The sequence below is a fragment of the Centrocercus urophasianus genome, unplaced genomic scaffold (genome assembly GCF_019232065.1).
Source record: "Centrocercus urophasianus isolate 14NV4802_14NV808 unplaced genomic scaffold, USGS_Curo_1.0 seq_28, whole genome shotgun sequence".
Lineage (NCBI taxonomy): Eukaryota > Metazoa > Chordata > Aves > Galliformes > Phasianidae > Centrocercus > Centrocercus urophasianus.
Window position 1 is genome coordinate 14,311,204 of NW_024884844.1, and position 26,344 is coordinate 14,337,547.

Consider the following 26,344-nt stretch of genomic DNA (forward strand, 5'->3'; position numbering starts at 1 on the left):
GCACTAGGTGAGAATATTTCATTAATGTTATGTATTTGTCACAGAGATGGAGAAAATGCTAATTGCTTTCTTTGCTGTAGAAAACCAGACAAGGCTGCTTAATTTTATGCCTGTTTTAAAGTTGGCCCTTTTTAAGAAAAGTACTTCTCCTTCTTCAGTAATTTGTCATCTATTAGGACGTTTTGTCTGTTAGATCATTTCTTAAAATGTTGTGCCATAGCAGGAATGAGTGAAAAAGAGCAGAGTCAGCCCTTTTTCATAATGATAAAGGGAAGCATTTAACTGTTAACATACATGGAAAATGTAAAGATGTCCTTAAAATGCTTAAGAATTATCATCTAATAAGAGACAATTTCAGTCAGAATGTCGCAGTAGATCTGCAGGTAACTGGGAGCTCTGTTACAGTTTGCAGCATACATTCGAGCTGCTGTAAGGAAAGAAAAAGGACTGCCCATCCTTGTGGAACTCCTGAGGATGGACAACGATCGAGTCGTTTCATCTGTGGCAACCGCCTTAAGGAACATGGCGTTAGATGTTCGGAATAAGGAGCTTATTGGTGAGTCCAGAGCTGTGAGAATGGAGGATAAGTCTGACCTAATATTGAAAGAGTACAAGGGGAGATTCTACCAATGGAAACAGCATACTTGATTTTACTGTATCACATCACTTGTGCCCCAGAAATTAATCTTTCTGACAACAGGAGCTTTCCACAGTAATACCGTTCTTTTGGTTTGCCTTTAGCCATCTTGCATGCCTGTCTCTTCACAATGGGCTGAAGTGACCTCAAATGAACTGGCCAGGAAACTGTCAGTACAAAATATGATGGAAAACACAACTCTGCTTCCTTGGAGCTAATAAATGGTAACCAGCTGAGAGGGCTTCAGGGTCCCTCATGAGTACTAAGAGAACAGGACAGCACTGCTGCCAGAGCACCAGTAGATGCTTTAATAGTGCTGGAGAGGGAGAGAGGGGGACAATCCTCTGCTAGTGAAATATTTCCACCAAAACCCAGATGTAGAGCAGTGTATATATGCCTTTGCTGAATTAAGTAATCAGTGAGGATGTTTGCTAGAACTTAATGGTTTTCTTCTGACAGTTTTAATATTTAACGTTTAAAGCTCTCATCTATGCCTTTCCCATCTACCCTTTGAAAACAAAAGTAAAAACTTCTCCTGCCTTGGTTAGGAATCTGTCTACTATGGCAAGTGTTGACCATGCCTGGCTCCTGCGGCCCAAAGGAGCCTGCTAACTCATGGGAAGATGTAAAGATGTTTGATTTTTCTAACAGGAATTTTCTATATTGTAGGCTAATGGGGTAAGCATGCAATAGTTACTATACAGATAAGAGATAGTTATTCTCAAAAAAATAAATGCAGTTGAAAATTACGTATTTCTGGAGCTTTACCATCTGGGATGTTCAGAACATGTTTGCATGCAGAGCAGGTATTATATCCATAAAAGATTAGGAGAAGAACATGTACTTAGGTTCCATTGCATCAGCCATATACAGGCAATACTCTGTGATAATCTATTTTCAGAACTTTTCCTTCCCCTCACAGCAGAACTTGTCAGTTAGGAACATCCCTCCACCTGTGCTCTCTCTGTCAAAGCTTTAGCAATCAAAGAGTTATTGGCTTTGTAGGCATAAAATATTCTGAGACACAAAGTGAGTCAGAACCTAGCCCGTGCCAGTGCCCTGTTTTATACAACTTTATTGGCATTTGTTGGTGCAGAGCTCTCAGTGATTGAATCTCTGGGGGGGAAAAGGTTATTTAAAAGAATGGGTACTCTAACAAATAGCAGTATAAGATGCTATGTGGAAACCTGTGTTGCTGAGCTTGCCAAAACATTGGCAGTGACAGAGTAGTACTGTGTACAGCCTTGTTGGTGGGAACTTTCCACTGTGTTTGAAAAGAAGTTGCTTTGGTGTGCAGAATTTATTTTTGGATAAAATTTTTCCCCAGAAACATTATGCAATTAGACAGTGAAGGGCTTTGAGACAGGCTTCTTCATCAAGCACCGTGGCGTACAAACACAAGTCTTCACTAAAATCAATTAATAATCATTTAATTATCAACAGGATCTAAACAGGAAAAGAAAATAAGGAACACTTCAGCTTTACTTGATTTCCTTTGTTTGCACTGTGACTATCCCTGTCAGTAACTGAAACTGAAGGAGCTGAGATCTGATCTCTTGTGGCTGACAAACAGGGTGAACAGAATGTCAGAAGGAAAAAGGCCCACATGGCTGTAAGGATTTCTTTAGCCCCCCCATAAATGAAGCTGAGGAATGTGCACAGCTCCTCAAATCACATGAAATAATGTAATGTTTTCTCTTGAACAATTCTGCTTTCTCCAAATAATCTCTGTTTCCAAATGCTCCAGTTTTAATACCAAAATGCAGGTTACTTCTCATGGTTTTTAAGCCAGGAGAGAAGGGAGAAGACAAAAGTGATCTCTACTCTCACTTACGGTATAAAGTGTGAAGTCTTGGAGTTCTTCCATGGGTTGGATCTGGTGTTCCATTTGACTGCTTTGAAATGCAGTTTATTGTTAAGTCTTAGGATTTCAAATCTGAAGTACCAGAACATACGTTCTGACTTGGTTCTGTTGATGGGTTGTTACAGGCAAATATGCTATGCGAGATCTGGTGAATCGACTGCCAGGAGGCAATGGCCCAAGCATATTGTCTGATGAGACTGTAGCAGCAATCTGCTGCGCGCTGCATGAGGTCACCAGCAAAAACATGGAAAACGCCAAAGCCCTCGCTGATACCGGGGGGATAGAAAAGCTGGTGAACATAACGAAAGGAAGAGGTGACAGGCAAGTAGGCAACAAATGTCATACGTCATCTGTTTATTTCATTCCAAATGTGTAAGAATGCAGGTAACCACGGGGAGGGGGAGTTTCAAAATAAAAAGAAATTTGTGAAAATCAGTTGGTTTTTTTTACTGTCCTGATCTGAGTAGCTACCAAGTCTGAGTCACACTGGAACAGAAGAGGCAGTTGGTACCTGCCATTCTTTTACAGTGTATTCCTTACAGCTTTTGGAGACTATTACAGGTGCAGTTAATGGGGTCTATTCAGGGAAAAGAGTATTTAAAAACTTATCTTTTAAACACCTACAACATTAATGGAGTATTTAGAGCTTTTTGAAATGAGAACATGTTAGCACCTTCATCAGGATATCTCAGTAACTATTAATTATATCCAGCATGGCCACTTGTTAGGCTGTGAGGAAAATCTGCCCTACCAAACAGTAACCTTGGCAGTGGGATTGTCTGGAATAGGACTGCGAGTGTTTGTTGATGGGTTCTGGCTGTCTGCAGACAGCTGCAGGTCTGTCTGTGCCACCTGGTGTGCTAGGGCTTCATAGGGCACCGTGGGCAGTAGCACTGAAACCCTTCAGAAAAATAGGTGGGTAGCAGAGCATCACATCATGGGAATGCTGAAGTGTCTGAGTCATGCAGTGCCAGCACCAAGCCAGCCTCAGGCACTCCGTGTAGCTCTGATCAGGATCTCTGCTTTAACCTGCTCAGCATATCTGATGGATCTCGTGCTGGCAGGACTCTTGTATAAAGTAGAAAATCTTGGATCTCCCTTCTGTGGCCAGCAGAAAGCTGAATATCCAGTCAGCCCCGGGTTCTGTTCCCACTATTTGATCACGTAGCAGTGGGGAGGAGAGGATCTGCAGCTGTGCAGAAGTGCAAATTAAATGCACAGCATTGTTATCAACATCTGTCTGAAAAGAAACTGTGGACTGTATTTTGTGTATCTGTGATTTATGATAGTTTGTATGTTCAAGGTGTCACCTGTGACTATAACTTTGTTGTTCTGTTGGGATTATGTGGAAAGTTGCTCTTACAACAATAGGAGAACAGGTACATAGAAGAGATCTGGAGGAAATGACCCCAAGTTATGCTATGAGAGGTTGAGGTTGGCAGTTAAGAGGAATTTTTTCACAGGGAGGCGGTCAGGCATTGGGATGGGCTTCCCTGGGTGACAGTCAGTCCCCATCATGGAGGTGTGCAAGAGCCAGGGATGCAGAGCCAGGGGACGTGTGGTAGGGGAGGTGTATGGAGCTGATGGTTGAGATTCGTGGTTGTTACGAGGGTCTTTTCTGACCTACATGATTCTGTGACTGAAAATCTTTGAACAGCTTAGAAGTGGCTGCTCATTGACTGACACTATGAACTGCAATTTTTTTCAGCTTTTTCAGTCATGTTTTTCTTTCAGAAAGTGTGTTTGGATGAATCTTTACGCTGGCAGGAGAAGGCACGTGTTTGACACAGATGTGCTGTGGAATTTAATTTCAAATCCCTTCTTCAGTACCAACAGCAGGCACGATGACATGACTGTTCTTCATAACAGGCAGAGCAATTCCCTCACCTTGCTCTTGGGAATGGAAAAAGTCTTACTGAGCAAACCACTCCTGTGGTAGCACAGCACGGGCTGGAGAACCGAGTCCTACTCGGAGGATGTTGGGACGCATTCAGTACCAACTCCCTGTAATTTGCTATTTTTCTACTGCTCGGAACGCTGTATAAAATTTTAAAGCATATAGTCTCCGTTTTGTGAAATGTACTAAACGATGTTTCTTATCACAAAGTTTTGTCCTTGTGTATGATGACCACCTGTATTCCTCACTTGGGTGAGCTGGAGAGAGAATTTCTAGGCTGAAGAGGGAAGTAACTGTCATGTCAGTGTACACAGCCTTTGTTGACCCTGCTGACAGTGCTGTACTGCAGGCAGCACTAAGAGCTGGCTTTCTTCACAGCTGCAAGATTTAGGCTATTCCAGCACTCCAGAACACCATTCTGCTTTAGTGGAGGTAATGCTTTCTACTAATGCAATGTTTTTTATTTCCTTAGATCTTCACTGAAGGTTGTCAAGGCAGCTGCTCAGGTACTCAACACGTTATGGCAGTATCGAGACCTTCGCAGCATTTATAAGAAGGTAGACTGCAAAATTAGCTTACACTGGAAAATGGTTGTATAAAAACTCTTAAGCTAAGGTGAAGCAATAATTTATGTTCTTTGCTTTTTACCACTCCTCAGGATGGATGGAATCAGAGTCACTTCATTACACCAGTATCGACGCTTGAACGTGAGAGATTCAAATCCCATCCCTCTCTATCAACAGCCAATCAGCAGATGTCACCGGTCATGCAGTCAGGTCAGTGCAGACACATACAGAGATCTATTGAAGGGATACCTTGTATCTCATTAACTCAAACAGCCTTTGGGTTGACTTGGCATTCTAAAGCATAGAGGCCCTGCTGTGTTTTCTCTGTATTTAACCCTACGAACAGCAGTGCACAGGTGCTTCACGAGTGCTGTGTGTGACCATGTCTGATACTGCTGGCGAGTTTCAGACCCCACATTGTGTCAGATGGTGGTGGTGTGCTTCCAGAACACCAGTAGACCCCAGCTGATAGCGGGCATGCAGCCGAGGGACCAGGTTAGATGTAGTCCTGAGTGAAATCCTCAGTGCACGCTGCGTGGATATCTGGACTTCGTCACTGTTTCCCTCTACAAAATCACTGCTTTTCAGCTGCATGGCACTGTAGGTCAGGCCTCTTACTTAAAAGCACACAGAGCAAACCCACTAGTGAGGGACCTGTTTTTGTTCCATTATAATGAGCAAAACAAATGCAACACATCTTACTCTTCTGACTCCTCATTGTTGCAAAAAGCTCCCTTTTGTTCCTTTAACATCCCAGGAGTACGATCTAGATCTTTGTGACAGAACTGCCATGCAAGGCATTCAGTGGATTTTGTATCCTCTGAATTTAGAGTTTTATTTCATCCAATTTGCCCTTCTATTTTTATGTGAGTAGATCTCTCTTACTACTGAGAAAAATACATTTGCCATTTGCTAAAATAATTTACCGGCTCCTACAATACAGTTGATTAATTACTTACATAAATAAAAGGAACAACACTCACACTACTTTGTGAAATAGGTGACTGAGGGACTCAGGCTGGGATTTATTTTGCTGTCAACCATATCCTGTAGTGATCTGGGGAAAGACAGCACATCCTTCCTGCCCAGAGTTCCTCCCAGCCACCACCATTCAATACACAGGACTGATTTCTTCATCTGGTGTCAATAAACAGCAGACTACAGTCTTCAGTTCTAGAGCATTTTGTTGTCCTGATCTTTTTGGTCAGTTACATGTCTGGTTTTCTCCCAGTCCTTTGGGATCCTGAGAGATTGTCCTGAACAACCATCTCTTTTTCTCTCTCCTACCACATGGTACCAAAGGCAGTTGCTATGTACTCTTAGATCTAGTTGCTAAGTTGCACATACTGGTATCAAAACTGCACCTTGAATTTGTGGACTGTTTAGGCCACATATCTACAGGCAGAACCAAAAATACGTTCTCAATAGAAGCAGTGACACTGAAGCAAATTCTGCTCAGGCTCTGGGAACTACGAGCTTTCCCTGAAGCTCTCCTAAGAAATGCTAGCAGAATGACTGTGGTGCTCCAGTTCTGTGAGCTGCAGGTAGGAAATAAGACGGGAATTTCTAACATAATATTCTGAGGCTGTTGGACTTCAAAGAGCACTGAGCAGAAACTAACAGGAAGTGCCCGTTTTTCTGTTCCAGAGCATGACCAAGCTTAAACTATTAAAATGGAAGCTCAGTGCATAAAAATTATCTGCAGAGTACTGTGGGAACAGCCCTGCAGGTTGCAGCACACACAGCAGGTGTGGTAGAACGTTTATACCTGGTCTGTAGCAGTTGTTCTTCGTTAGGGTCACTCAGTGCACGCATTAAGTTGACCGCTTTCAGATGACGCTCCCCCAGTTTAGCTTTTTTAGCCTTGGGCATGCTAGGAAAATACCAGTAATTAAGCTATTCTTAGCTCAAACCCGAAATTGTGAATATGATATAAAGGACACAACTATTGGAAGAAGAAAAACAGTTATCTGTGAAAAAGAAAAGAGGTAGTTGTATAAACTTTCTGCATTGTTGACTGTAATAAAAGCAATGGATTACATTGTATTGTTTTGAGATGGCTGTCAGCCAACAGGAGCTGACCAAGTGGCCAAGATTCACTTCTGTGTGATAATGAAAGGAAAATAGTACAAGCCTGTGCATGGGTGACTTCAGCCAGGCAGAGTGTAATGTTTTCTGACCTGTCCTGGGTGACCTGGTGGACTTGAAAATTCTATTTAAGCATAACCTAAATACAGTCATAAACTTTAACAATGAAATGGGTAAGGTCTCTTATTTCGAATCATTATGGAGTGGTGACTGGTTGTAACAGTATCAGTGGCAATCTCATGGTGCGTTGGTGATAGCTCTCATCATTGCAGCCCTTTGTACAGGAAAGGCTGTGCACTAATTTTGGCCATTACCCATGAGTTTGCGCATCTCGTTTGCTGATCCTTGGAGAAGGAAAGAATAAGGAGAGAAGAGAGAAGGTCGGGTTTGAGAAAGATGATCAGCCTGTGCAATAACAGCCTTTCTTTTTGCATCAGTCGGCAGCACGTCTTCATCACCGGCTTTATTAGGAATTAGAGAACCCCGCTCTGAATACGATAGAACTCAACCTCCTATGCAGTATTATAACAACCACGGCGACATCATTGCTCATAAAGACATCTACACTGGTAAGGCACTAGCTAGGTGACCTCCTAGCTGGAATAGGTAAATATTCCTTCTATGTGGAGTTCGTGCAATCATAAAATGGACAGCTGCATTAGCAGAAATGTTGCTTTTAATGTTGTTTTCACTTTTATTCATAGCATGAGGAAAAAAAAAAAAAGGTTTTTTATTTACCTGCTGATTTCTTTAAAATTACAAACATCACCAGAATAACAGATAGTCTTTGAGGTCCCTTCCAAACCAAGCCATTTTTTGATTCTATGAATAAGAAGAGATCTGTTTATACACTGGGAAATGAGGTGCTTGGAAGACTTATTTTAGTTTAAAAATCTGTTGCAGAAAATTACTTTATTATACGCTTTATATGTTATAATCAAACATTATTTTAATATGCTTATATAGTTATGTTATTATAAAGCTATACCAGTCTTTCACACTTTCCTGATTTTGCTTTTCCTTCTTCAAGTCACAAAATAAGAAATGTCAGTAAAAAGGGAGAAATAAATTTCTCATTTTAAAGGTTATCAGCAGCACACATGCATGGAGAAAGGAAAAAAAGCATTGGGGTTTCTGCTTAACTACTGGTGAGGGATAACATTCACTTGTATCTTATGACCATATTATCAGTAAACTATAAAGTCTGCAGACTTAATTGTTGGAGTGCTACATAATTCTTCTAGATAAAATAAAAGCGCAAAGACAAAAAATAGACTGAAGTTGATGCCAAAACCTATTTTCTCACAGGTTCCAGCAAAACATCCCCAATTTACATCAGTTCCTATTCCTCACCAGCGAGAGAACAGAACAGGCGGCTACAGGTGAGTCTGAAATTTGGTTTTGGAGTGATACTGAAATGACTCGACTCAGCGCACGGTGTTTTAGTGGAACGTTAAAGAGTTTAAGTACACTTTGCAGTGTCAGAGTCTTTTCTGCAGAAAGCTGAGCATTTCTGTCCTCAGCAGTACGTGAGCTGTTGTCAGCTTACCGCCGTTTTCTTTCTGTAGTCCCACATCCTTGTATGTTCTTGGCACGGTTGGATCTCAGACCGCTGTTCTGACTTGGCAGATATTTCAGGTGCTGTATTTTCTACACGTGCCCTAAAAACTCAGCTGTGGATTGGTACTGGCTCTGCAGTGGATGCAGGTGGGTGACCTGTAGACAGGCTGAGAGGTTTTTCCTGCATTAGTTTTACCTGGAGCCTTAGGGGCGTTTCATGCAGGTTTCGTCACTGGAAGAGCTACACTGAACTCTTCAGGGAGAGTTTTGTGTGTAATGTGTATGAGTTCTAAAAGCAAGCATTTTCTCTGTTTAATTACATTTTAAAAGTTTATTTTTCTTTCACGTTGTCAACAGCATCAGCAACTGTACTACAGTCAAGAAGATACCAACAGGAAAAACTGCGACGCATACAGGTTGTACCTGCAGTCCCCACACAGCTATGAAGACCCGTACTTTGACGATCGAGTTCACTTTCCTGCTACTTCAGACTACACAACACAGTATGGACTGAAATCAACCACAAATTATGTAGACTTTTACTCCACCAGACGATCTTCTTATAGAGCAGAACAGTACCCGGGTTCACCCGACTCCTGGGTGTAGCATCAAAGGAAAAAAAACCAACAGTGTATTTCTCATCGTGCTTGAGAAGAAATGGAATGGCCTCATTTGATGTCTCAGTTATGAAATCTGAAGGTGAAATAAAAGAGGAAACGAGGAAGTCTTTTGGTTTGGGTTTTGGAGGGCATTTGGCTTTGGTTTGGGTTTTTTTGTTTTAGTTTTTGCTGGGGGTGTTTTTGGGTGAGGAACCGTCAGAGAGAAAATCTGGAAGGGATGCTTCTTTGCTCTGTTTAGATGTTAGGTATTATTACTTGTAGCTTCTGTAGTCTGGTGAGGGTGTGGGCGATGTGATGAAAGGTTTGAGAATCGAGTAAAATGAATTTGGAAAGTGCGTAGGTCAGAGCAAATTAAACCTGTTTTTTATGTGAATAAAAGTCTTGTTCTGATAGTTTGTACAGAAAAAAATAAAATGGATGCCCTTGTTTTATTGATATTACTAAATGTCAAGATTGTATGCTATTATGTCGTGTAAATTTCTTTCATTGGTGTAAATATGGAAATGCCACATTGGTTTAAAGTGCCATCCATTTGTAATGCAGTGTGTCATTTTGAAAGAGATTTGAAACATCGTACACAAAAAAAAAAATCCAAGAAAATGTTATAAATTAAAAAAAATACAATTAATAGCATAATTTTGAAGCACAAAGTCCAGTTCAGCATAGCTGCACCTCTCCCATTCCCATTCCCATTCTCTCTGCATATTTCATACAAAAACAAACAAAAAACTTCACTGCCATTTTCTATGCACATGGAAGAACAATAAATATGAAAGTCTCATCCGTGGAAAGCTGGTCCCTGTTCTTTTTTTCTTAATTATTTTTGGTGTGTGGAATTTCAGGAACAAATACTGTGAATGCGAGGTGCAACTGCTTTTTTTTTCAATCAGGTTAAATGCATCAGATTCGCTTTGGCCACTGTCCCAGCATTCCACAGTGCATGTGTTCCAGAGGTGCCAGCATGAACCACCAAAACATGAAGTTATTCCTACTCACCCTTTATTCCCCAATTACTTTGGCTACAGGCAATTGGGGTATGTTGGAACTTCATCCTATGTTCTTCCCAGCACTCCTCCCCTTGTTCCCCCCAGTAAAATTTCTATCTTCTTGCTTTCAGAGAATATAGTCTGTAGTTTGCACTTCCCTTGGATTTATTTACAGTCCAAGTGACTGATGATGTAACCATGGACTTTCCTCACGCTGTACAGTCTGTTGACTTTGTACTGTTCTTAGTTTTTTCTTTCCCATCCTAGCAAATTTCTTCAGTTTTCAGTGTCTGCAAATGCCCCCGTTGTGTTGGTGCAGTGATGGCAGGTAAAGGTAAGCAGAACTGCTCCAATTAAATTCACCTCTCCTTACTTGGTTGGGGGGTACTTCTGTCCCCTGGCTGTACGAGGGGAAAGAAACAAAGGGGTGAACAGCCCAGTAGAGGAAACGAGTTGGGTTTTAACCTCTGTTACAGAGCCAACTCCCCACTGATTGCAGCGTGATGTTACCGAGGGACAGCACTGTGCAGGTGGTGCCTTTTCTTTCCTGGACTTCGGTTTTCTCCTTTTAAGGTAGGAAAGAGTTTCCATTTAATTCGGTTTGAGTTTGTTTCTGGTAAGAACAGTTTGGTCACTGACAGTTCAGTGACAGTTCTCACTGCCTTCAGAGTCGTGTACAAGGTTTGCTACAAGGATGAGCGCAGATCAGTGTTGATCATTTGGTACACCCACAACTGTACTGAGCCAGATGCATTTCTTTGGTACTGCGTTGTCCCACGGTGCTTTAAATTAGTGCTGGATAATGACAGGGTCACAGTCTGCTCTGATTTCCTTGGAATCTGCTGACATCTTTGAATCATTCTTACCTCTCAGCTGAGACTTTAATCAGGATCAAAAGCAGCAAGGTGTGGGCGGGCAGCCAACTTGGATCTCCTGTGATGTGGCAGATCTATTTCGTTATGGTCGTTTTCTTTGGTTTTTAATGGTCCCATCATCTGTGTATTTCCACACTTTGTCTTGGTACTGCATGATTACAGTCATCTCCACGGTATGCTTGTTGCTTAATTTCCCTTTATGTATGGTTTCAAACCAAATGCATGAAAGCGGGGAAAATCAGGGCACAATGTAATTTCTTTGCTCACCTTCAGGATGCAGGCTGGTGCTTGGGCCAGCCAAAGGGCTGGGAGTGTAAACGAAAGGCAGGGGCTTTTCAAATGCACTGTATTCATTGAGTTACATTCAGATTGATATTCTGGTGAGAAAAATAAAAGTTAACTACTCAAAACACCAATGTCCTTAGGACAGGGTGATGTTAATTTGGAAGTTAAAAAGTTAAACGCTAGTAGTACCCTGGGAAATGTTCTTTATTTCCATCTTTCTAATGATTAAATTGTAAATGTGATGAAAGAAGTACTAAACCTTATCAAAATCGGAGAGTTGAATAGCTTACAATTAGAAGAGCTTGAGATGTTGAGTCGTGCAGTACAGCAGCACTGTGCTAGTCCTTTCCCTACGGACTGCAGAGGGCAACTAAGAGCAGCACTGACCTCAGTGAAGCAATTATGCTGACTAAATGCTGAACGATGGGAAAGAAGGGCTGAAGTTAACATGTCCACGATTCCTTCTCCTGAGGAGGAAGTGCCTGCTATGAACAAGTCAGGGAATGTCAGCCATCCCTGCACACTCGTGGCTCTCGGCTGTCAGCCCCAGTCTGGTGCCCTGGCTGCCGTGCAGCTGCTCCGCTCACTGGCAATGCGGGTTGGCCAGCGGCTCGCACCGCCTTCTGAAATTTCTCCTGTGCTTCAAAGACAGATGAGTGTTTTGGCAACATCCCAGGAGAAGCACTGAGCGACTCGGATGGGCGCAGAAGCTGCAGGATGTCTGCTGCAGCACCAAGAAAGAACCGTGCCCAGGGCTGCAGTGAGACAGCCTGGCTGTGCGGCGGTGGCGAGGATGTGAGAGCTGCTGGGAGAGACAGAGCCTGAATGGGCCGAGCACAAAGTTAAGGCGCTCAGAGGAGGGCCGTGCGGCTGAGCCTGCGAGCAGCAATCCTGTTGCCATGAAAAATACACTGGCTACAACAGTTAATTTCTAGTGGGCTTTTATTTGGAAAGCGTACAAAGCCTCTTCCTTACCCTGCTGCAGGGACTGTGGCACTGTCGTGGGCAGTTCTCATAGCCAGCAGTTTTCTCGTCTGCTGGCTTATCCAGTTACTTCCTGATTAAAGTATCCCGACTGTTTCACTTTGTGAAAATACTGATGACAGCTTTGCAAAACATTACAGGAAAAGTTACAGGAAAAAAAAGTGTTTGAAATCATCCTTTTTGGCAGTTGTTCATTTTTATTTTTATTTTTTTCTTAATATCTTGGCCTTTAATGGAGGCTAAGGACATTTTACACTGTATACCTAAGTGTGCTTTTCTACCTCGCAGCATTGATATTCTGCTCAGCTTACTCCATACTGATTTCCCATATCACTGCAATATAATACTGGCATTTGCTTGTGTTGCCATGTTGGCAACCTGTGTGTAGTTGTGATTTTGTGATGGCTTGTGATGTTATCCTCAGAGCACGTTCTCTGGGCAGAACAGTGTGCACCACTAGCAGGTGATGAGTTATTTGCAACCTCCCCAGCACCATCACTGCAGGACAGAATGAAATCTTCCTTACAAGAGAATGACTTTGTGCTTCAATTAGCTCAAATATTTATAGCAGTCAGTCTGCTGCGATGTTTATCTCTGTCATTATCATTAGCATGTAATGAATGTCGTCTTAGGATCTTGCAGCAGCATCTTTTGGCCCTACAGTTCCTGTTATCACAGGAGAGCGTTTGGGTTTCTGAGTGAATTCGGCTGGGTTTATTGTGTGAATTTCACAACTCATCCAGACCCAACCATGTTTCTGCATTAGAATGCCCAGTGTGCATTTAAAAGAAATTGATGCTTCAGTGAATGAAAGGACTCAAGTCTTTTGCTTCGCTGAGTCAAATGACTCCAATGGAGTTTGCACAATTGGAGATTAGAGAGTTCAAGTAAGAAGTTATATTCCTGTGTGATGCTGTCTGCAATATGAGCTTTGCCAATTTCAGCTGATGGGCATGGAAATGTTTTTTTTTCCTAAATTAAGTCTGTGTCCTCGTCTCTGCTGTGATACATTTATGGATTTTTTTCATGAGTTCTTCACAAAAAAAAAGGCCTGCTCAGAAAAGCTTACCTCCAGCCATAAAGGACGCAAAAAGCTCGAGCCTTAGTATATTCTAAGTCCTGGGGGGAAGTTGTCATCAGGTTTGGAACACGACGACCTTAAAGGTCCCTGCCAACCCAAACCTGTGTTTATGATTACTTAGATTTTTTATGGTATTTTAATTAACAGTAGAGTTGGCAATTATATCATAATTAGACTTGCTTGTGTAATCATCCGAGCTGTGCTACTTCCATAAAACCTAATCAGGTGTGTCTAAAACTGGAACACAGTAGAGTCTTTCAGATCACCTCACTGCAGGCACTCGCTGCTGACTGCTGTGGGGCACCCGAAGTACTGGAACCTGTCATCTCAATACCAATTATTTCTGATGGTAAAAGTCTCCTTCATGTGGATTACATGAAAAATACAAGCAGCAGAGTATTTGGTGAGGTGATTTCCAGCTGGTTCCTTAAGGCGTTTGTGAGTGCATTTCTCCTGACTGGGAGAGTGAAATGAATGATCTCCCTGTGCACCAAGTAATCATGCACTATGAGAAGAGATAGATCTCCTTTAGGACTAAATGCAAAAATCTGTGGCTCACATAGATGGCTCATAATCAAGTCACAGTTCATTCATCGTGTCCTAAATAAATCAGGCAATCAAGTAAATCCAGAATCAGCTGGTGCACCTCCAGAACGGGTAGAGATGCAGGAAACTGAGATCATCACATCCCATGAAATGCTGACTGTTGAGAATTTTCCCTCTGCCCAAAAATCATTCGTCATATGTGAGTGCTTAACATGGGAACAAAATACATAATCCTGCACTTCTATTTATACAGATCCTATTTAAAGCTGTCATTCATCCAGAGAGGTTGAAGAGGATTTATCTAATTCTAAATACTGCGTACGATTATTATCTCAAACAGTGAAACAGGAAAAAGGCCGTTCATCAACTGCCAAGAAGCCATTCAGCTTGGATCTGCCCACCTTGCTGATGTTGTTAAACGTTCCCACCTCAGGAGCAAAGAAAGAACATTTTAAAAACTTTTGGCTGTGTTAACCTGTAGCAGCCTCTTCTCACACAGGACTGTAAGAGCTGGAAAGGAAATTCTGCTGTAGCCCAACTGCAACGTCTGTCCTGCTTGGCTGTTTACCAGTTATGCACTTTGACAATTAAATTTGTAAAGAACACAAAGCAAAACAACTCTCAGCTGTTCTTTACCAAACTTTCCCCTTGAAACAAGGAAACTTCTGACAGTATTTGAATGAGACTGAAAATGCCCCACATCTGAAAACGTGCTTGAAGCAAAGCCTACCGACTCAACTAACCGCACAGAACAGAACATGGCACTGAAAATGTTAAAAGTCTCCATGTATTTTTTTGCAGACTTGGCTGCCATGCATTTCTCTTTGCTACAGTGATTACCTGCTAAAGCTAACTGGTTTTAAGCCAGTGCACAAGATATGCTGGCAGCTAACAAATCTGACCGTCAGTCGGTTTGGTGCCATAGCTCAGAAGCTCTTTTGCAAGGAGCGCTGACCGGCCATCGGGACAGATGGACTGAGATGCAGTTCTCCTCAAGCAAAAGGCATGAAAACGCCCGAGCGATGAACAGGGGTCTAAGCAGCATAGTTTGGAAAGTCCGTGCTGTGGGAAGGTACGAAGGGCTGTGAAAGCTGTTTGCAGCTTGCGCGCCCTGCTGGTCCCGTGCGTGCTAAAATCCTCCACTTCGCGACCGCCATCTAGAGCCGGCCCGTCTGCACACCGTTACTTTCCTAACGCCGAAACGCTTTTGCTTCCCCATGAAGTTAGAACAGAAAAATCACTTCCTGCGCTTCGCAAGCAACGTGTAAACAGGATCCCAAGGAAGAAGTCCTTTCCCAAGACTTGTGTAGCTGCCACCCGCCCTTACGCACAGCCTCCATCCGAGCCGCGCTGCGTCTCTGCGCCGTTCCGCCGCTGGATGCCGCGCCCCCTGGTGGCCACTCGCTCTAACTGCAGAAAGCTGCGCCCGTCAGAGCAGCGGGCAGCGAGGCGAGTGACGGCGGCGGGCAGCTCCGAGCAGGCGTGGAAAACCAGGCACACGAAAATTGTTTTACTTTCCTCTGCTACCCTCCATTAAGGTCTGCTTTTAGGGATAACGGTCCGGAGCCGGGATCAACAAAATACATGATTTTTTCTTCTGTGTTTGATTTTGCAGTCTCTAAACCAGCTAATTTTTGTGGCACAGAGCAGAACATGTTTGCAGCACACAAAAAATCCTCTTTGACACCCAGATTTATGGCTTCAGGGACTGCACACAACCAGTAGTGACGAGGTCTCATCGCAACACGTGCAGATTTTGCTCTCTGACTCAGGCAGAGGCCACACCGACATGATTCAAGGAACCATCAGTAATACTTCTGTAACTGGATTTTTAAGCCACGGAATATTGCAACACAAAAAAACAGTGAGGGCTGTTTGTACTCTAATATTGCTGTGTATTCTCCCTCGGCACCGTGCGTGCATTGAGCCCACAGGGTGGAGCAGGAATTGCCTTCTGCTCTCCCTGCCCCTCATCCCACACAAAGCTGAGCGGCCTTAAGGCCCCGTTGTCTTCCTACAAAATACTATCAGTGCTGACAGATTCAAGACGATGCCAAAACGTAAGATCTTCATCCACAACAACGTTTGCACCACTTATGGTGCAATTTATTAGAAAAGAATTCCTTAACGGATTTTTTAAAAAATATACATTTAAATACTGAAAACGAAAGTGTGAATGAATGTACCAAACAGTTACAGACTGGGTACGTCCACTTCCAGTTCAGTGCTCCATTCTAAGGTTATGTTCACACATTCACCGTGAGCGATGCTACTTTTGCACGGGCCATTGATACGGATGATGCTAATTCTACAAAGTGTAAAACAGGATTAAGGACTGTAACTCTGGGATTATAAACATCACAGAAAACACTCGAAAAATCTTACCGACAAGGCGGTTATTCAGTACCGATCACGTCAAAAACCCCGTGTGGAGCAGGAAAAGCCGTTACGGAGTTCTGCCATTGAAGGCAGCTCCGTTCCGTTCCCGCAGTTTCTCCCCCGAGGCGCCGCACGGCGAGCTGCCAGCGGACGGATCGCCGTGCTGCGGTAACACCGCGACGAAGCGCCGGGCTCTTCTTTAAGAAGAGAAGTAAGTTACAATTAACTACGTGCGTTACGTAAAGTGACACGTGAGAAACCAGCTTGTGCCACCCGCGACGGGAACTCCTCGCACGGAGCCACACCACACCGAGCATCTCGGGCGGTTCGAGAAACGAGGCGTGCTCGCCGTTCGCTGCTGCGTTGGAGGCGATGTTTGGCTGTGCAGCTTTATCACTGATTGGTTCTTTCCTCCCTGAACGCGCTCCGTAATTACCGCAGCGCAGCCGCCCCGCCCGGCCTCCCCGAGCCCGGCGATGGCTCGCAGGACGCTCCGAGAGCCGCTCGCGGTGCCGGGCGGCCGCGCTCCCTCAGGTACGGGCCGTGCTGCCGCGTGCGCGTCCCGCCGCGCGCCTCAGGGCCGCCCCGCCGGGCTCCTGCAGGTCCGCGCCAGCGCGACGCACCGGGCCGCGTCGGTGGAAGCCTCTGCTGCCGTACCGCTCCGTCGGGTACCGCGTTTCGGCCCTCGGCGTTGTGACCGCCGCGTGCGGCTGGCGGCCCCGGGACGGACGGCGGCGGGCGCAGCGCGGAGCTGAGCCGCGTGCCCGGTTCGCCCCTCGGCCGCGCCGCTCCCCGGGCCGGGCTCATCCCGCTCCCGCTGGTCCCGGGAAGCGCTGACACGTGCTGGGCGCTTCCGGAGCCGCTTTTCCAAACGCAATTCTCTAGGGTCGGGAGATAATTTTTTTTCCGGTTTCTCCGGCTGGCCTCAGCGCTCAGCTGCCCTTCAGGTGACGGGAACGGCTGCTCGGCGCCCGTGCAGGCCGGGTCGGGCGCGCCGTCCCGGGCGCGGTGCCGTTGTGGCGTAGTGCAGCTCAGCGTTTCTGCGCCGTGCCGAGTTTTGTTGCCGTTGTTTTTTTCGCCTTACTCCTTTGAAAGTTGTGGTGCTCGTTAATTTGGAAGCCAGCGGGGACTTCGGGCGCCTCGCGCTCAGCTCTCGGCTGTTTAGTTGCACGGCTTACAGGCGCGCACTAAAAAATCTGAGCACCGCACGAAAACTTTTAACGTCTCTCAGCTGCTTTGAAAAAGCAGAAGGCGGTTTCCCCGTCGGGCGGGCAGAGCCCCGGTTCCCGCTTGCCCGCACGGCCAGACCGCGCAGCGCCCCGCTGGCTCTCGCGCCGTTGGTTTGTGCGCTGCTCGCTGCTCTGCGCGGCCCCAGGCGGGGGAGGGAAGGGAAAGGAAGGGCTCCCTGCTGGCCTTGGACGCTCCCCCAAAAAGCGAGCGCGTCCTCGTGCCGTCGCGTTGCAGCACGGTCAGCGTATCGCAAGAAGCTGCAGAACAGACCGTGCCGAGACCTTGCAGTATCCTGGCTTTTCACTGTTGTTAAACACGGCTAATGAAGCCCTGCCCCGAACTTCCGCTTAACAGAAACAGGGATGAGCTTCCCCAGGTGGGAGCTTGAGGGCATTTAGAATCCTGCTGCTCCTTACTAAAAGCTAATTGAACACGGTTTCCATTTCAGAGACGTCTCATTTTGCAGTGATTGCCCAAACAACGGCGCTCCGGGTCTGTGGTGGATCTGCAGCTGTAAGATCAGTAGGCTGCTTATTTACTGCTGGCTCAGCAGCATAGTCAGGTGCACGTAAACGATGCTAGGAAGGACAGCCAAGCCCAGGTACTGCACAACTCCAGCACTGTAGGGCTGCAGCTGGCATGGCTGGAGAGTTGTTGTTTGTAAGCCTGAGTTTGTTGGCAGCTTTAAAACTTGCAGTGTCTTTGTGAACAGGAAGATGTTTCAGACGGTTTGTGTGTTCTGTGTTCAGAACTGAAGTTTCTGACAAGCCTCAGAGCTTAAATCGTTACTGTCAGATCATCTGTACTTTAATTAGTGCTAATTGGTTTTGTGATTGGCAGGTATCTTAATGAAGAGTAATTAAACTTGTTAGGACACAAGTGTAAGGTGCGTCTGGTTCTTATCTGCATTACTGGCTTTCTTCTGAAGTGCCTTGATCACATTGTGGAACCTTTCTTGCTGTTTCAAAACTCAAAACGTTTGGAGTTGTGGAATTTTTTGTTTCTTGTATTTAAAATAGAATCTTGTCCTTAAAATGGATTGATTGTTCCATAAACTTACAGTGCTGGGATACATGTAAGTTGCAATGACCAGAGCCTCTCTGACTTCCTGATTACAGCATGTGGAAGCTGATTTGAGTACGCTGTGACAGCATTTTGCTCTTTTTGGTGGATCTCTTTGGTTAACTTCATGCACGCGTATATATAAGTGAAGTAAAAATAGAGTGAATTTGTGAAAGAAAATGTCTTCTTAACGTTTATTCGGGGTGTATTATTTTGTCTTCTCTGTCCAGCATGCAGTTCCATCTATAATGCTACATAAGTTGTATTTTCTTCTTGCAGTCAGAGCTGGAGGTGTGAGAGTGTCTAAAAAGCAAGAAGCCATACCTGCTGGGAGAAACACTGGGCCCAAGGGAAGGGACAAGACAAGGTACTGGTCTGCAGGGCTCGGACCCCCGGCCCGGGGTTAGAGGTTGTAGGCAACGGGCTGAAGGTTAGAAAATAGACAACCGTTTGATTCCGTAAAGTTTAACACTTAAATTAACTTGTGCAATTCATAAATAAAAGGCAAGTTGAGGGCAATTTTGTGCTTAAAAAAAACAAACTTCCACATGTAAGGAAGATGCCTCACGAAACAATGAAAGGAAAAAAAAAAAAAGTGGAATGTCTGCTCTCTATGCTATGGAACAGAAATGAAAACATCACTGCCTACCTGTAATTAGCGATTTTCAATTAGTTTCCAAAAAATAAAATGATTCTAGGCTGTCCTGTATTTCACAAGGATGCCTTGTGCAGGTCTGCGGGAGTTGGTGGTAATGCTCTAAAATTGGCTGTGCCTCATGAGTCGGGAGAAATGGCTTTTTGCTGTTTCAGTGACTCAGCTCATGCTTGCCTTTTTTCGTGGCGCATTCTGCCTTATTTTCTGTCACTGATCGCGAGTCATCTGGGTCCAGTCTTGCTCCTGGCTCTTCCAAAGTCACGGTTACCTGCTGACACACACAGACCTTTTTATCCCATGTTTTTCACTGTGGCAAACAATTATCAATCGCTAGATTGAAACTTCAGCAGGGAATTTATCTTGCTGCAGCCACGAATCATTAACTTCACTAAATCAGTACCTCCTTTTTCAAGAGCTACAGTTCAGGTGTCCAGTTCCATCTGTAAGGACTTCATTTTAGGCCACGGAGGTATGAATGCAAATAATGCAAATAATGGCATTATCAGAAGAATGTGCAGTCTTGTAGTGCTGAGCTAAGTTATTTCATATCCACAGCTCGTTTATTTGGAGCGTTGGTGATGTGGCTGTTCTGCAGTATTAAAATATTAAGAAGTAATGGGGTATTCTTGTACAAGAAGTTATTTCATGAGAGGTTTTGATGTCAAAAGAAAAATTGCTTCTCCTCCAACCACCCACAGCAGAGCATGAATGCTTCTTGCAGGCTTAGATTAACATAAGGAAAATGGCAGGTCAAGCTTTGCGGGTCTGAATTCCAGTTCTAGAGTTCTGTGAAATTATCCATGGTGCATTTAAAAAAAAAAAACCCTTCTTGAAATATTTAATGATATTTGTATATAGATTTTTCTTTATATATAAATACAAAGGAAACAACGTGGATTTTCCATTTCTCTATTCTGAGACAGCACTTCCCTTTTCATACTCTTGTATTCTTTAATGTGATTAAGGGATTTGGCTGCAGAACCTGAATTTCTATTACAAAATATTTTGTGTTAAGAAGTCTGAAAAACAGTTGTCAGTGTTTTTGCAAGTTAGAGATGCTAACTACTATTTTTTTCTCTTTTGCAGTGTTGTCAGTATTTCAAAAATCCATCACATGGATGTCATGCTGCGCAAAGTAAGTAGGGCTGGAAGAACAGGATGTGTATTTGTCAGGACCTCTCCACGAAGCTGAAGATAGAATGTCAGAAAGTGAATTTTCCTTAAATTGCTGTTGCCTGATGTTTGTAGGTTTGCCATCTGCTGCTGGACATTCCTGAGATGATCTGTTATGTCAGAAGTGTGTGGCTTACTTGTAACTAGTTGTCTTCTCTGCTATCTATGATTTCACTCCTGTTTAATGTTGAATAAGTAGACATGGAGTTGCTGTGTGCACCCCTTGTAGAAAGGCCCTGTGACGTATCAAGATGTGTGGGTTTTTTAAGGTGGTACATTGCAAATTTATTGAAATGTGGGCAAAAAATAACAGTGACATAATAAGTTGTTCTGGCTTTAACCCCAGCTCTGCCAAAAAGAAAACCCACAGTCCTCAGCATCGCCCAACTATAGAAATAGCTTTAGCTTCTCTAAAGGTTCAACTTGGCGAAGAGAAGAGAGCGCTTAGAAAGAAGTGAGTAATGTTGATGAGAAGTGCATTGCTGGTAAGCTAATGTGAAACTGCAGGTCGTTGAGGCAACAGGGGCAGCGTGTTCCACCATTGATCTGTATGCAGTTATGTCACTCGAGGCCTGGTGGTCATTTTCTTGATTTCTCTCTTGGAAATACTGTGAGGTTGTACTGTGTGTATATAGATTTGTGTCACAAATCTATTGATGGACTCTTCATTCATTGTAATGGCTCTGCCATTAGATGCTGTCTCGTAACTCTCACTCGGTTGATGCAGTCTTACCCTTATACACTGCAAAAGCTGTTTAACGAGCTGCTTTTTAATTTGCATGCTAATCAGAAAACCTGACAGCTCTCATCTGTTTTTCATACATATGTGATCTTTAGATTGGGAAACATACAAGGGCTTCCTCATCTGTAGAGCTTGGTTAAAAAAAAACAAACCATCGGTCGCATTTCAACATGAGCCTTTCATCAACAGATGGGATCAAAGCTTTGCTATGCAGATCTTGAAATTTGGCTTAGACCTATTTGCTAAGGTGAATAGTTACATCGTCCTGTTTTTCTTCTCCTTCCGATCTCCTCTGCTCTTAACCAGCACTTTCTTCTCCAGCTGGCTCCTAGGCTCTCGTACAAAAAGCTCAGGACTAAGTTTAGAAAGGAATAATTAAATACGACAGTGATGGTTGTTTGAATCGGAAAGTAAGAATTTGAAGCAGCCTGCTGTTAGCTGTGGGATACAGTTTTTGCTCTGCTTTCTGTATCTTAGCAAACGATCTTGCGGACAGCTGGGAAAAAATATGAAAAAAATCAGTCACAAAGTCATGCTGATGTTCTGTTTTTAAACCAGGGATTATTAATTGTGCAGTCTCTGAGTTGTGATGTGTTGATCACTTGAACTTTTTAGATTTAGGTTTTACTATGTTCTTTAGCCTGCTTTCATGTGATCAAAATTAGGAAGCGAACAGTGGAAAAGCTGTATTTCATTACAACTTCTTTTCCCCACTTTTAATGTTGCAGATAAGCCGCAATATCCCTGCAGCAGCGTTACAAGTTGCTCACCAAAAGCCACTGCCTGCCTTGGAGAAGTTCATGCTGCCTAAAAGAATTTATATTATTCAACAGCCACGGAAATGTTAAGACATGCCTTTAAGAAAACAAAAAAATCCCCCAAAAGTCCACCACGTTCACTTTGAAGCAAATTTCTATTCTAAATAGAGTGTAGCATACTGGTAAAAGGATCAAAAGCTTGGCTGCCTTGTTATCCCACTGCATTTCTGTTGGTGACAATAAAATACTTTCTAAAGAGAGTTACTGGGGTTGTATTCAGATGTCATGGCTCTGTCTGATCCGATTTTGCTGGTGTTTGGTCATTGCTCGGTGCTGAGAAGTCCAGCAGCCTCACCTGCCCTGGGAGTTTTCACTGAAAACTGCCCACCCTCTTTTCAGTAATATTTCCTGTTTTGTTTTTTTAATGTACTGATAGCAAAGCTGAATGTGATCCTGAGCAAGGTCACAGCTGGAAGATGTTCCCTGATAGAGTTTACAACAACTGTAAATGATCTCAAATGCTTCTTAAAAGCCAAACTGCCTGACGTGTTGACCTTGATGTTTGTTTTGATCTTTTTGCAATTATTTTTTTTTAATGATTTAGGCTGAGGGGTTCCATACTGATTTTTGTTTCAAGTTCAATCTTAGGAAACTTCAGAAGGAAGTATCCTTGAACCTTGCCTGCTTATACTGTCAGCAGAGACAATAAAATAGTCTGAGTCCTGCAGAGGATAACTGTAGTCTGCTGCTGGTTGGTTGGTTGGGCCGCTCAGCCTTTTACTGCTCTGAATTTAGCTCTGCTGGGATCTTTTCTTTAAGGTAGCAACTGCAGATAAATATGCCACTAGAATTACAGTAAAGCAGTCCAAATAGACTTCCTCAGTATATAAAATTATGTTTAGAATTACATTAGTCTTGTCACTGAGACTTCTTCTGATGGCGTGCTTTGCATGTGACTGCAGCAGAAATCGCTCCATCGCGGAGGGATCCCCGATGGGCTGCCCAGCATCAGCAGCACCACTTAGCGGGGATGTCTGCTTCACCTTACTTGTCCATGAAAGGTCCATGAACTTTATGTTGATTAGAGATTCAGTTGTGATTGCAGTAGGCCGTGATTAGAGTAGTTATGTGCACTAAGTAATGCAGCTGCATCCTCAGCAAGTGGGACAAATTCAGGTATGGGTGCTCCTGTGTAGAAGGCTGTTTGTTCTCTCGTGGTCCTTCTGTGGCTGACTGGCTGTAAGATATTGCTGTTAGCCTGGACAGCAGCAGCAGTGCACTGTGTGGGTATTTAAGCTGCAGGTACAGGACTTGGAAAACAGGCAGTTCTGCCTTTCTGTCACACAGCTCGTTCTTCTGCCTCCGAGGCTGGTTGCATGTGGAAATGAACATAAAAGGTTTGAGTTAGAGAAGTCCAGTGTGTGGAATTATCTGTGCTGTCGTGGCCAAGAGCAGCACAGAGGGCTCCAGCATGTCGGCTGATACGTGTCAGTTCCCAACGGAATGAATGCCAGGATGTTCTTGATTCTAATCTTTATTTTTTCTGAAGAAAAAGTAGTGGCTGGTGAAAATACGTTGGGATTCTAAAGGCTGCTATGGAGGTTTTCCTCTCAAGTAATCACTTTCTGAAAAACTTATTCTGGCCAAGGATTTCGTGACAAATGAGATCATTTTAGGAAAAACATTTTCTTCTCTTGGATTACACCTGTCAGCCCCCATCAGATCAAGGTTAACTGGGCACCTTGTTGTTCTGGGTTGTGTTTAACATAAGCCTGAGCAGAGAATCCATCCAAGCATCTTCTCCTACTGCCTTCCTGGGGTGGTGCATATCCTGGCACATGCAGGAATCTGTGGGAAGATATACCCTGTTCAGAGGAGCTATTCAAATAGCTTGGGAACAGAGATCTGGGATCCCTGGTTCTGTCCTGCACCCTTAGGGTGATGGAAACATCACAGTCCTAGCTGTGTGCAGATCATGCAGCAGAATTCCAGTCTGGTATTGCAGTGCTTCATTGCTGCAGTTGTATAAACACCTGTGTTGTGATGCAACATTAACTGTCTCTGCTGTGATCATCAGTAAACAAAAGGATCTGACTGCACTTCTATTTGTTCCATGTTGGATTTTTTCAGCCTGTTTTCCAATGAACCTTATCTAAACAGTTTAAAATATTATATTCCAGATTAAGATGGTATGCTCAATGTTAAAGATAGCTGTAGGAAGTGAATTGATTGACATAGATCCAAATTTCCAGGTAGAAGAAGGTATTAACAAGAAACCAGAAGGCCTAACTTTGATAAGCTCAGATTATTAGTTGTACTAAATGCAGGGCAGGTGCAGGCTGCTCTTTTGCTCTAATACACTTCTTGCAGAGTAAGAAATCCTGACAACTGTTCTGCCAGCAATGTCCCCCGTGCCTTTACTACAGGTAGCCTTTCGTGTTTGTTTTCTGGCTTTGCAGCAAACCTGAAAGTATATAGAGAATAAACTCTTCTGCTTACGTGCTTTATGATTAAGAACACCCCCTTTTCAGCTGAGTCGGTCTTTTACTTTACTGTGGTATTCTTACAAGTGCATTGTCAGGTACATTGTTTTTTTTTCTTAAATTATTTCCATTTATTAAGGTGTTTTAGGAGAATTCTTAGTAAGAAACAAACACCTTAAAAATATGTATTTCAAACTTTTAATAGATTCGACTTGGTTTTCCATCCTGCTACAATTAATCAGCTTTGCCTTCTGTTTAGGTACTTTTATTTAGATCTAGTCTTGATACATTATTTTGCCATGATTATTTTAGCATCAACTACAGCTAAATCCAGAGTATAAGCAACAGATGAAGTTGGTTTGCTGGAAGTGATGAAAGCCTTGCAAGAAGCCTGTCTTCTTCAAAATTATTGCAAATGATGCAGGCACTTGACAAGAATGGCATGGTTTCAGGAAACACGTTCCTCTGTTGAGCTTCTTGATGAAAACAGTGTGGGCTCATATGCTGTTATGTTTTGCCTGTAGACTTCAAAATGGCCTAGAGATGGGAGTGGCTGAAGCCAAGTGGCAATGGAGACCACAGAATTCTATAAATGCTGGTTGGTTTTAAGGTCTTCAAAATATTCTTAAATTTGATAGTGTTATGCATTCTGTTTGAAGGCTTAAATAAAGCGTGTTTCCCTGGATAGGGATGAATTTCTTGAGCAAGGATGAGTCTCTACCTCTTAGCACCTATTCTTCCTGCTTGTGAGATATTCGACAGAGCTACTTGAATTTGGAGGTGTGAAACTTCTGGAGTGAATTATTGCACTGTTCAGTGTACAGACTTAAATCTGAATTGATTGTACATATTTCTGATTTTTGTGCAAAGTCATGCAGCAGGTGAAATGACAAACAAAATGGGTCTACTCTGGAAACTTACAACACAAGGGAGCTGTAACAAAAGCCTATTTAAAACATGTCTTCCTTCCAAGAACAGACTTACTCAGTCTGTTCCTCTCCACACAGCACGCACAGATTGGCCAGAATTCTTGCTCATTAACCTTTCCTTGCTGCACAAAACCCAGTTTTGATAACCGATGCACACGTTTGCATTTACTGAATTCCCCTTTACCTTCAGTGGTAGAGGGAAGAGTATGTTTCTGGACTGTGGGAATTCCTTGGACTAATCAGTGTTGTCTGTGGTACTGTGTGCACAACTCCTAAAGTGGGTTCACAGTAAACAGTCTTTTGTTTTGGAACTGTCCCTGATGACCGTGGTTTCAACACAGTCATAACACCAAGCTGGCAGGAAGCATCGATCTGCCTGGGGGTAGGAGGGCCCTGCAGAGGGATGTGGACAGCTGGGCCGAGGCCACTGGGTGAAGTTCAGCAAGTCCAAGGGCTGCGTCCTGTGCTTTGGCTGCAGCAACCCCAGGCAGCGCTGCAGGTGTGGGGCAGAGTGGCTGCAGGGCTGCCCGGGGTGTTGGTCAGTGCTGGGCTGAGCGTGAGCCAGCGGTGCGCCCAGGTCACCAAGAAGGCCAACGACGTCCTGGCTGTATGAGAAAGAGTGAGCAGGGAAGTACCGAGTCTGAGCGCTGTGTTCAGTTTTGGGCCCCTCGCTGCAAGAAAGACACTGAGGCCCTGCAGTGTGTTCGGAGAAGGGCGATGAAGCTGGTGAGGGTTGGAGCGCAGGCCTTATAGGGAGCAGCTGGGGGAGCTGGGATTGTTGAGTCTGGAGAAGCGGAGGCTCAGGTATGACCTTACTGCTCTCTGCAGTGACCTGCAGGGTGGCTGTGGTGAGGTGGTGGTCGGCTTCTCCAACAGGCACAGCAATAGGACTGCAGGGAACAGCTGCGAGCTGCGCTGGAGGTTGGGTCGGATGTTAGGAAGCA

General features: G+C 43.9%; 2 protein-coding genes across 12 annotated transcripts in view; both read left to right on the forward strand.

Moving 5' to 3' along the window:
- Window positions 1-9,672, forward strand: part of PKP4 (plakophilin 4) — a 64,580-nt gene extending 54,908 nt beyond the window's left edge. For all 11 annotated transcript variants that reach the window (XM_042827059.1, XM_042827060.1, XM_042827056.1 and 8 more), the window contains 7 exons: window positions 406-556; window positions 2,627-2,822; window positions 4,871-4,955; window positions 5,057-5,174; window positions 7,490-7,621; window positions 8,361-8,434; window positions 8,970-9,672. In XM_042827059.1, the coding sequence (XP_042682993.1) occupies window positions 406-556; window positions 2,627-2,822; window positions 4,871-4,955; window positions 5,057-5,174; window positions 7,490-7,621; window positions 8,361-8,434; window positions 8,970-9,218 (1,005 nt within the window). In that variant the 3' untranslated portion in view covers window positions 9,219-9,672. The remainder of the gene's footprint in view (window positions 1-405; window positions 557-2,626; window positions 2,823-4,870; window positions 4,956-5,056; window positions 5,175-7,489; window positions 7,622-8,360; window positions 8,435-8,969) is intronic.
- Window positions 9,673-16,801: 7,129 nt separating this feature from the next.
- Window positions 16,802-22,248, forward strand: DAPL1 (death associated protein like 1). The gene is made up of 4 exons (XM_042827457.1): window positions 16,802-16,902; window positions 18,940-19,027; window positions 20,402-20,450; window positions 21,959-22,248. The coding sequence occupies exons 1-4, from the start codon at window positions 16,845-16,847 to the stop codon at window positions 22,076-22,078; spliced, it is 315 nt and encodes a 104-aa protein (XP_042683391.1). The 5' UTR covers window positions 16,802-16,844; the 3' UTR covers window positions 22,079-22,248.
- The last annotated feature ends 4,096 nt before the right edge of the window (window positions 22,249-26,344 follow it).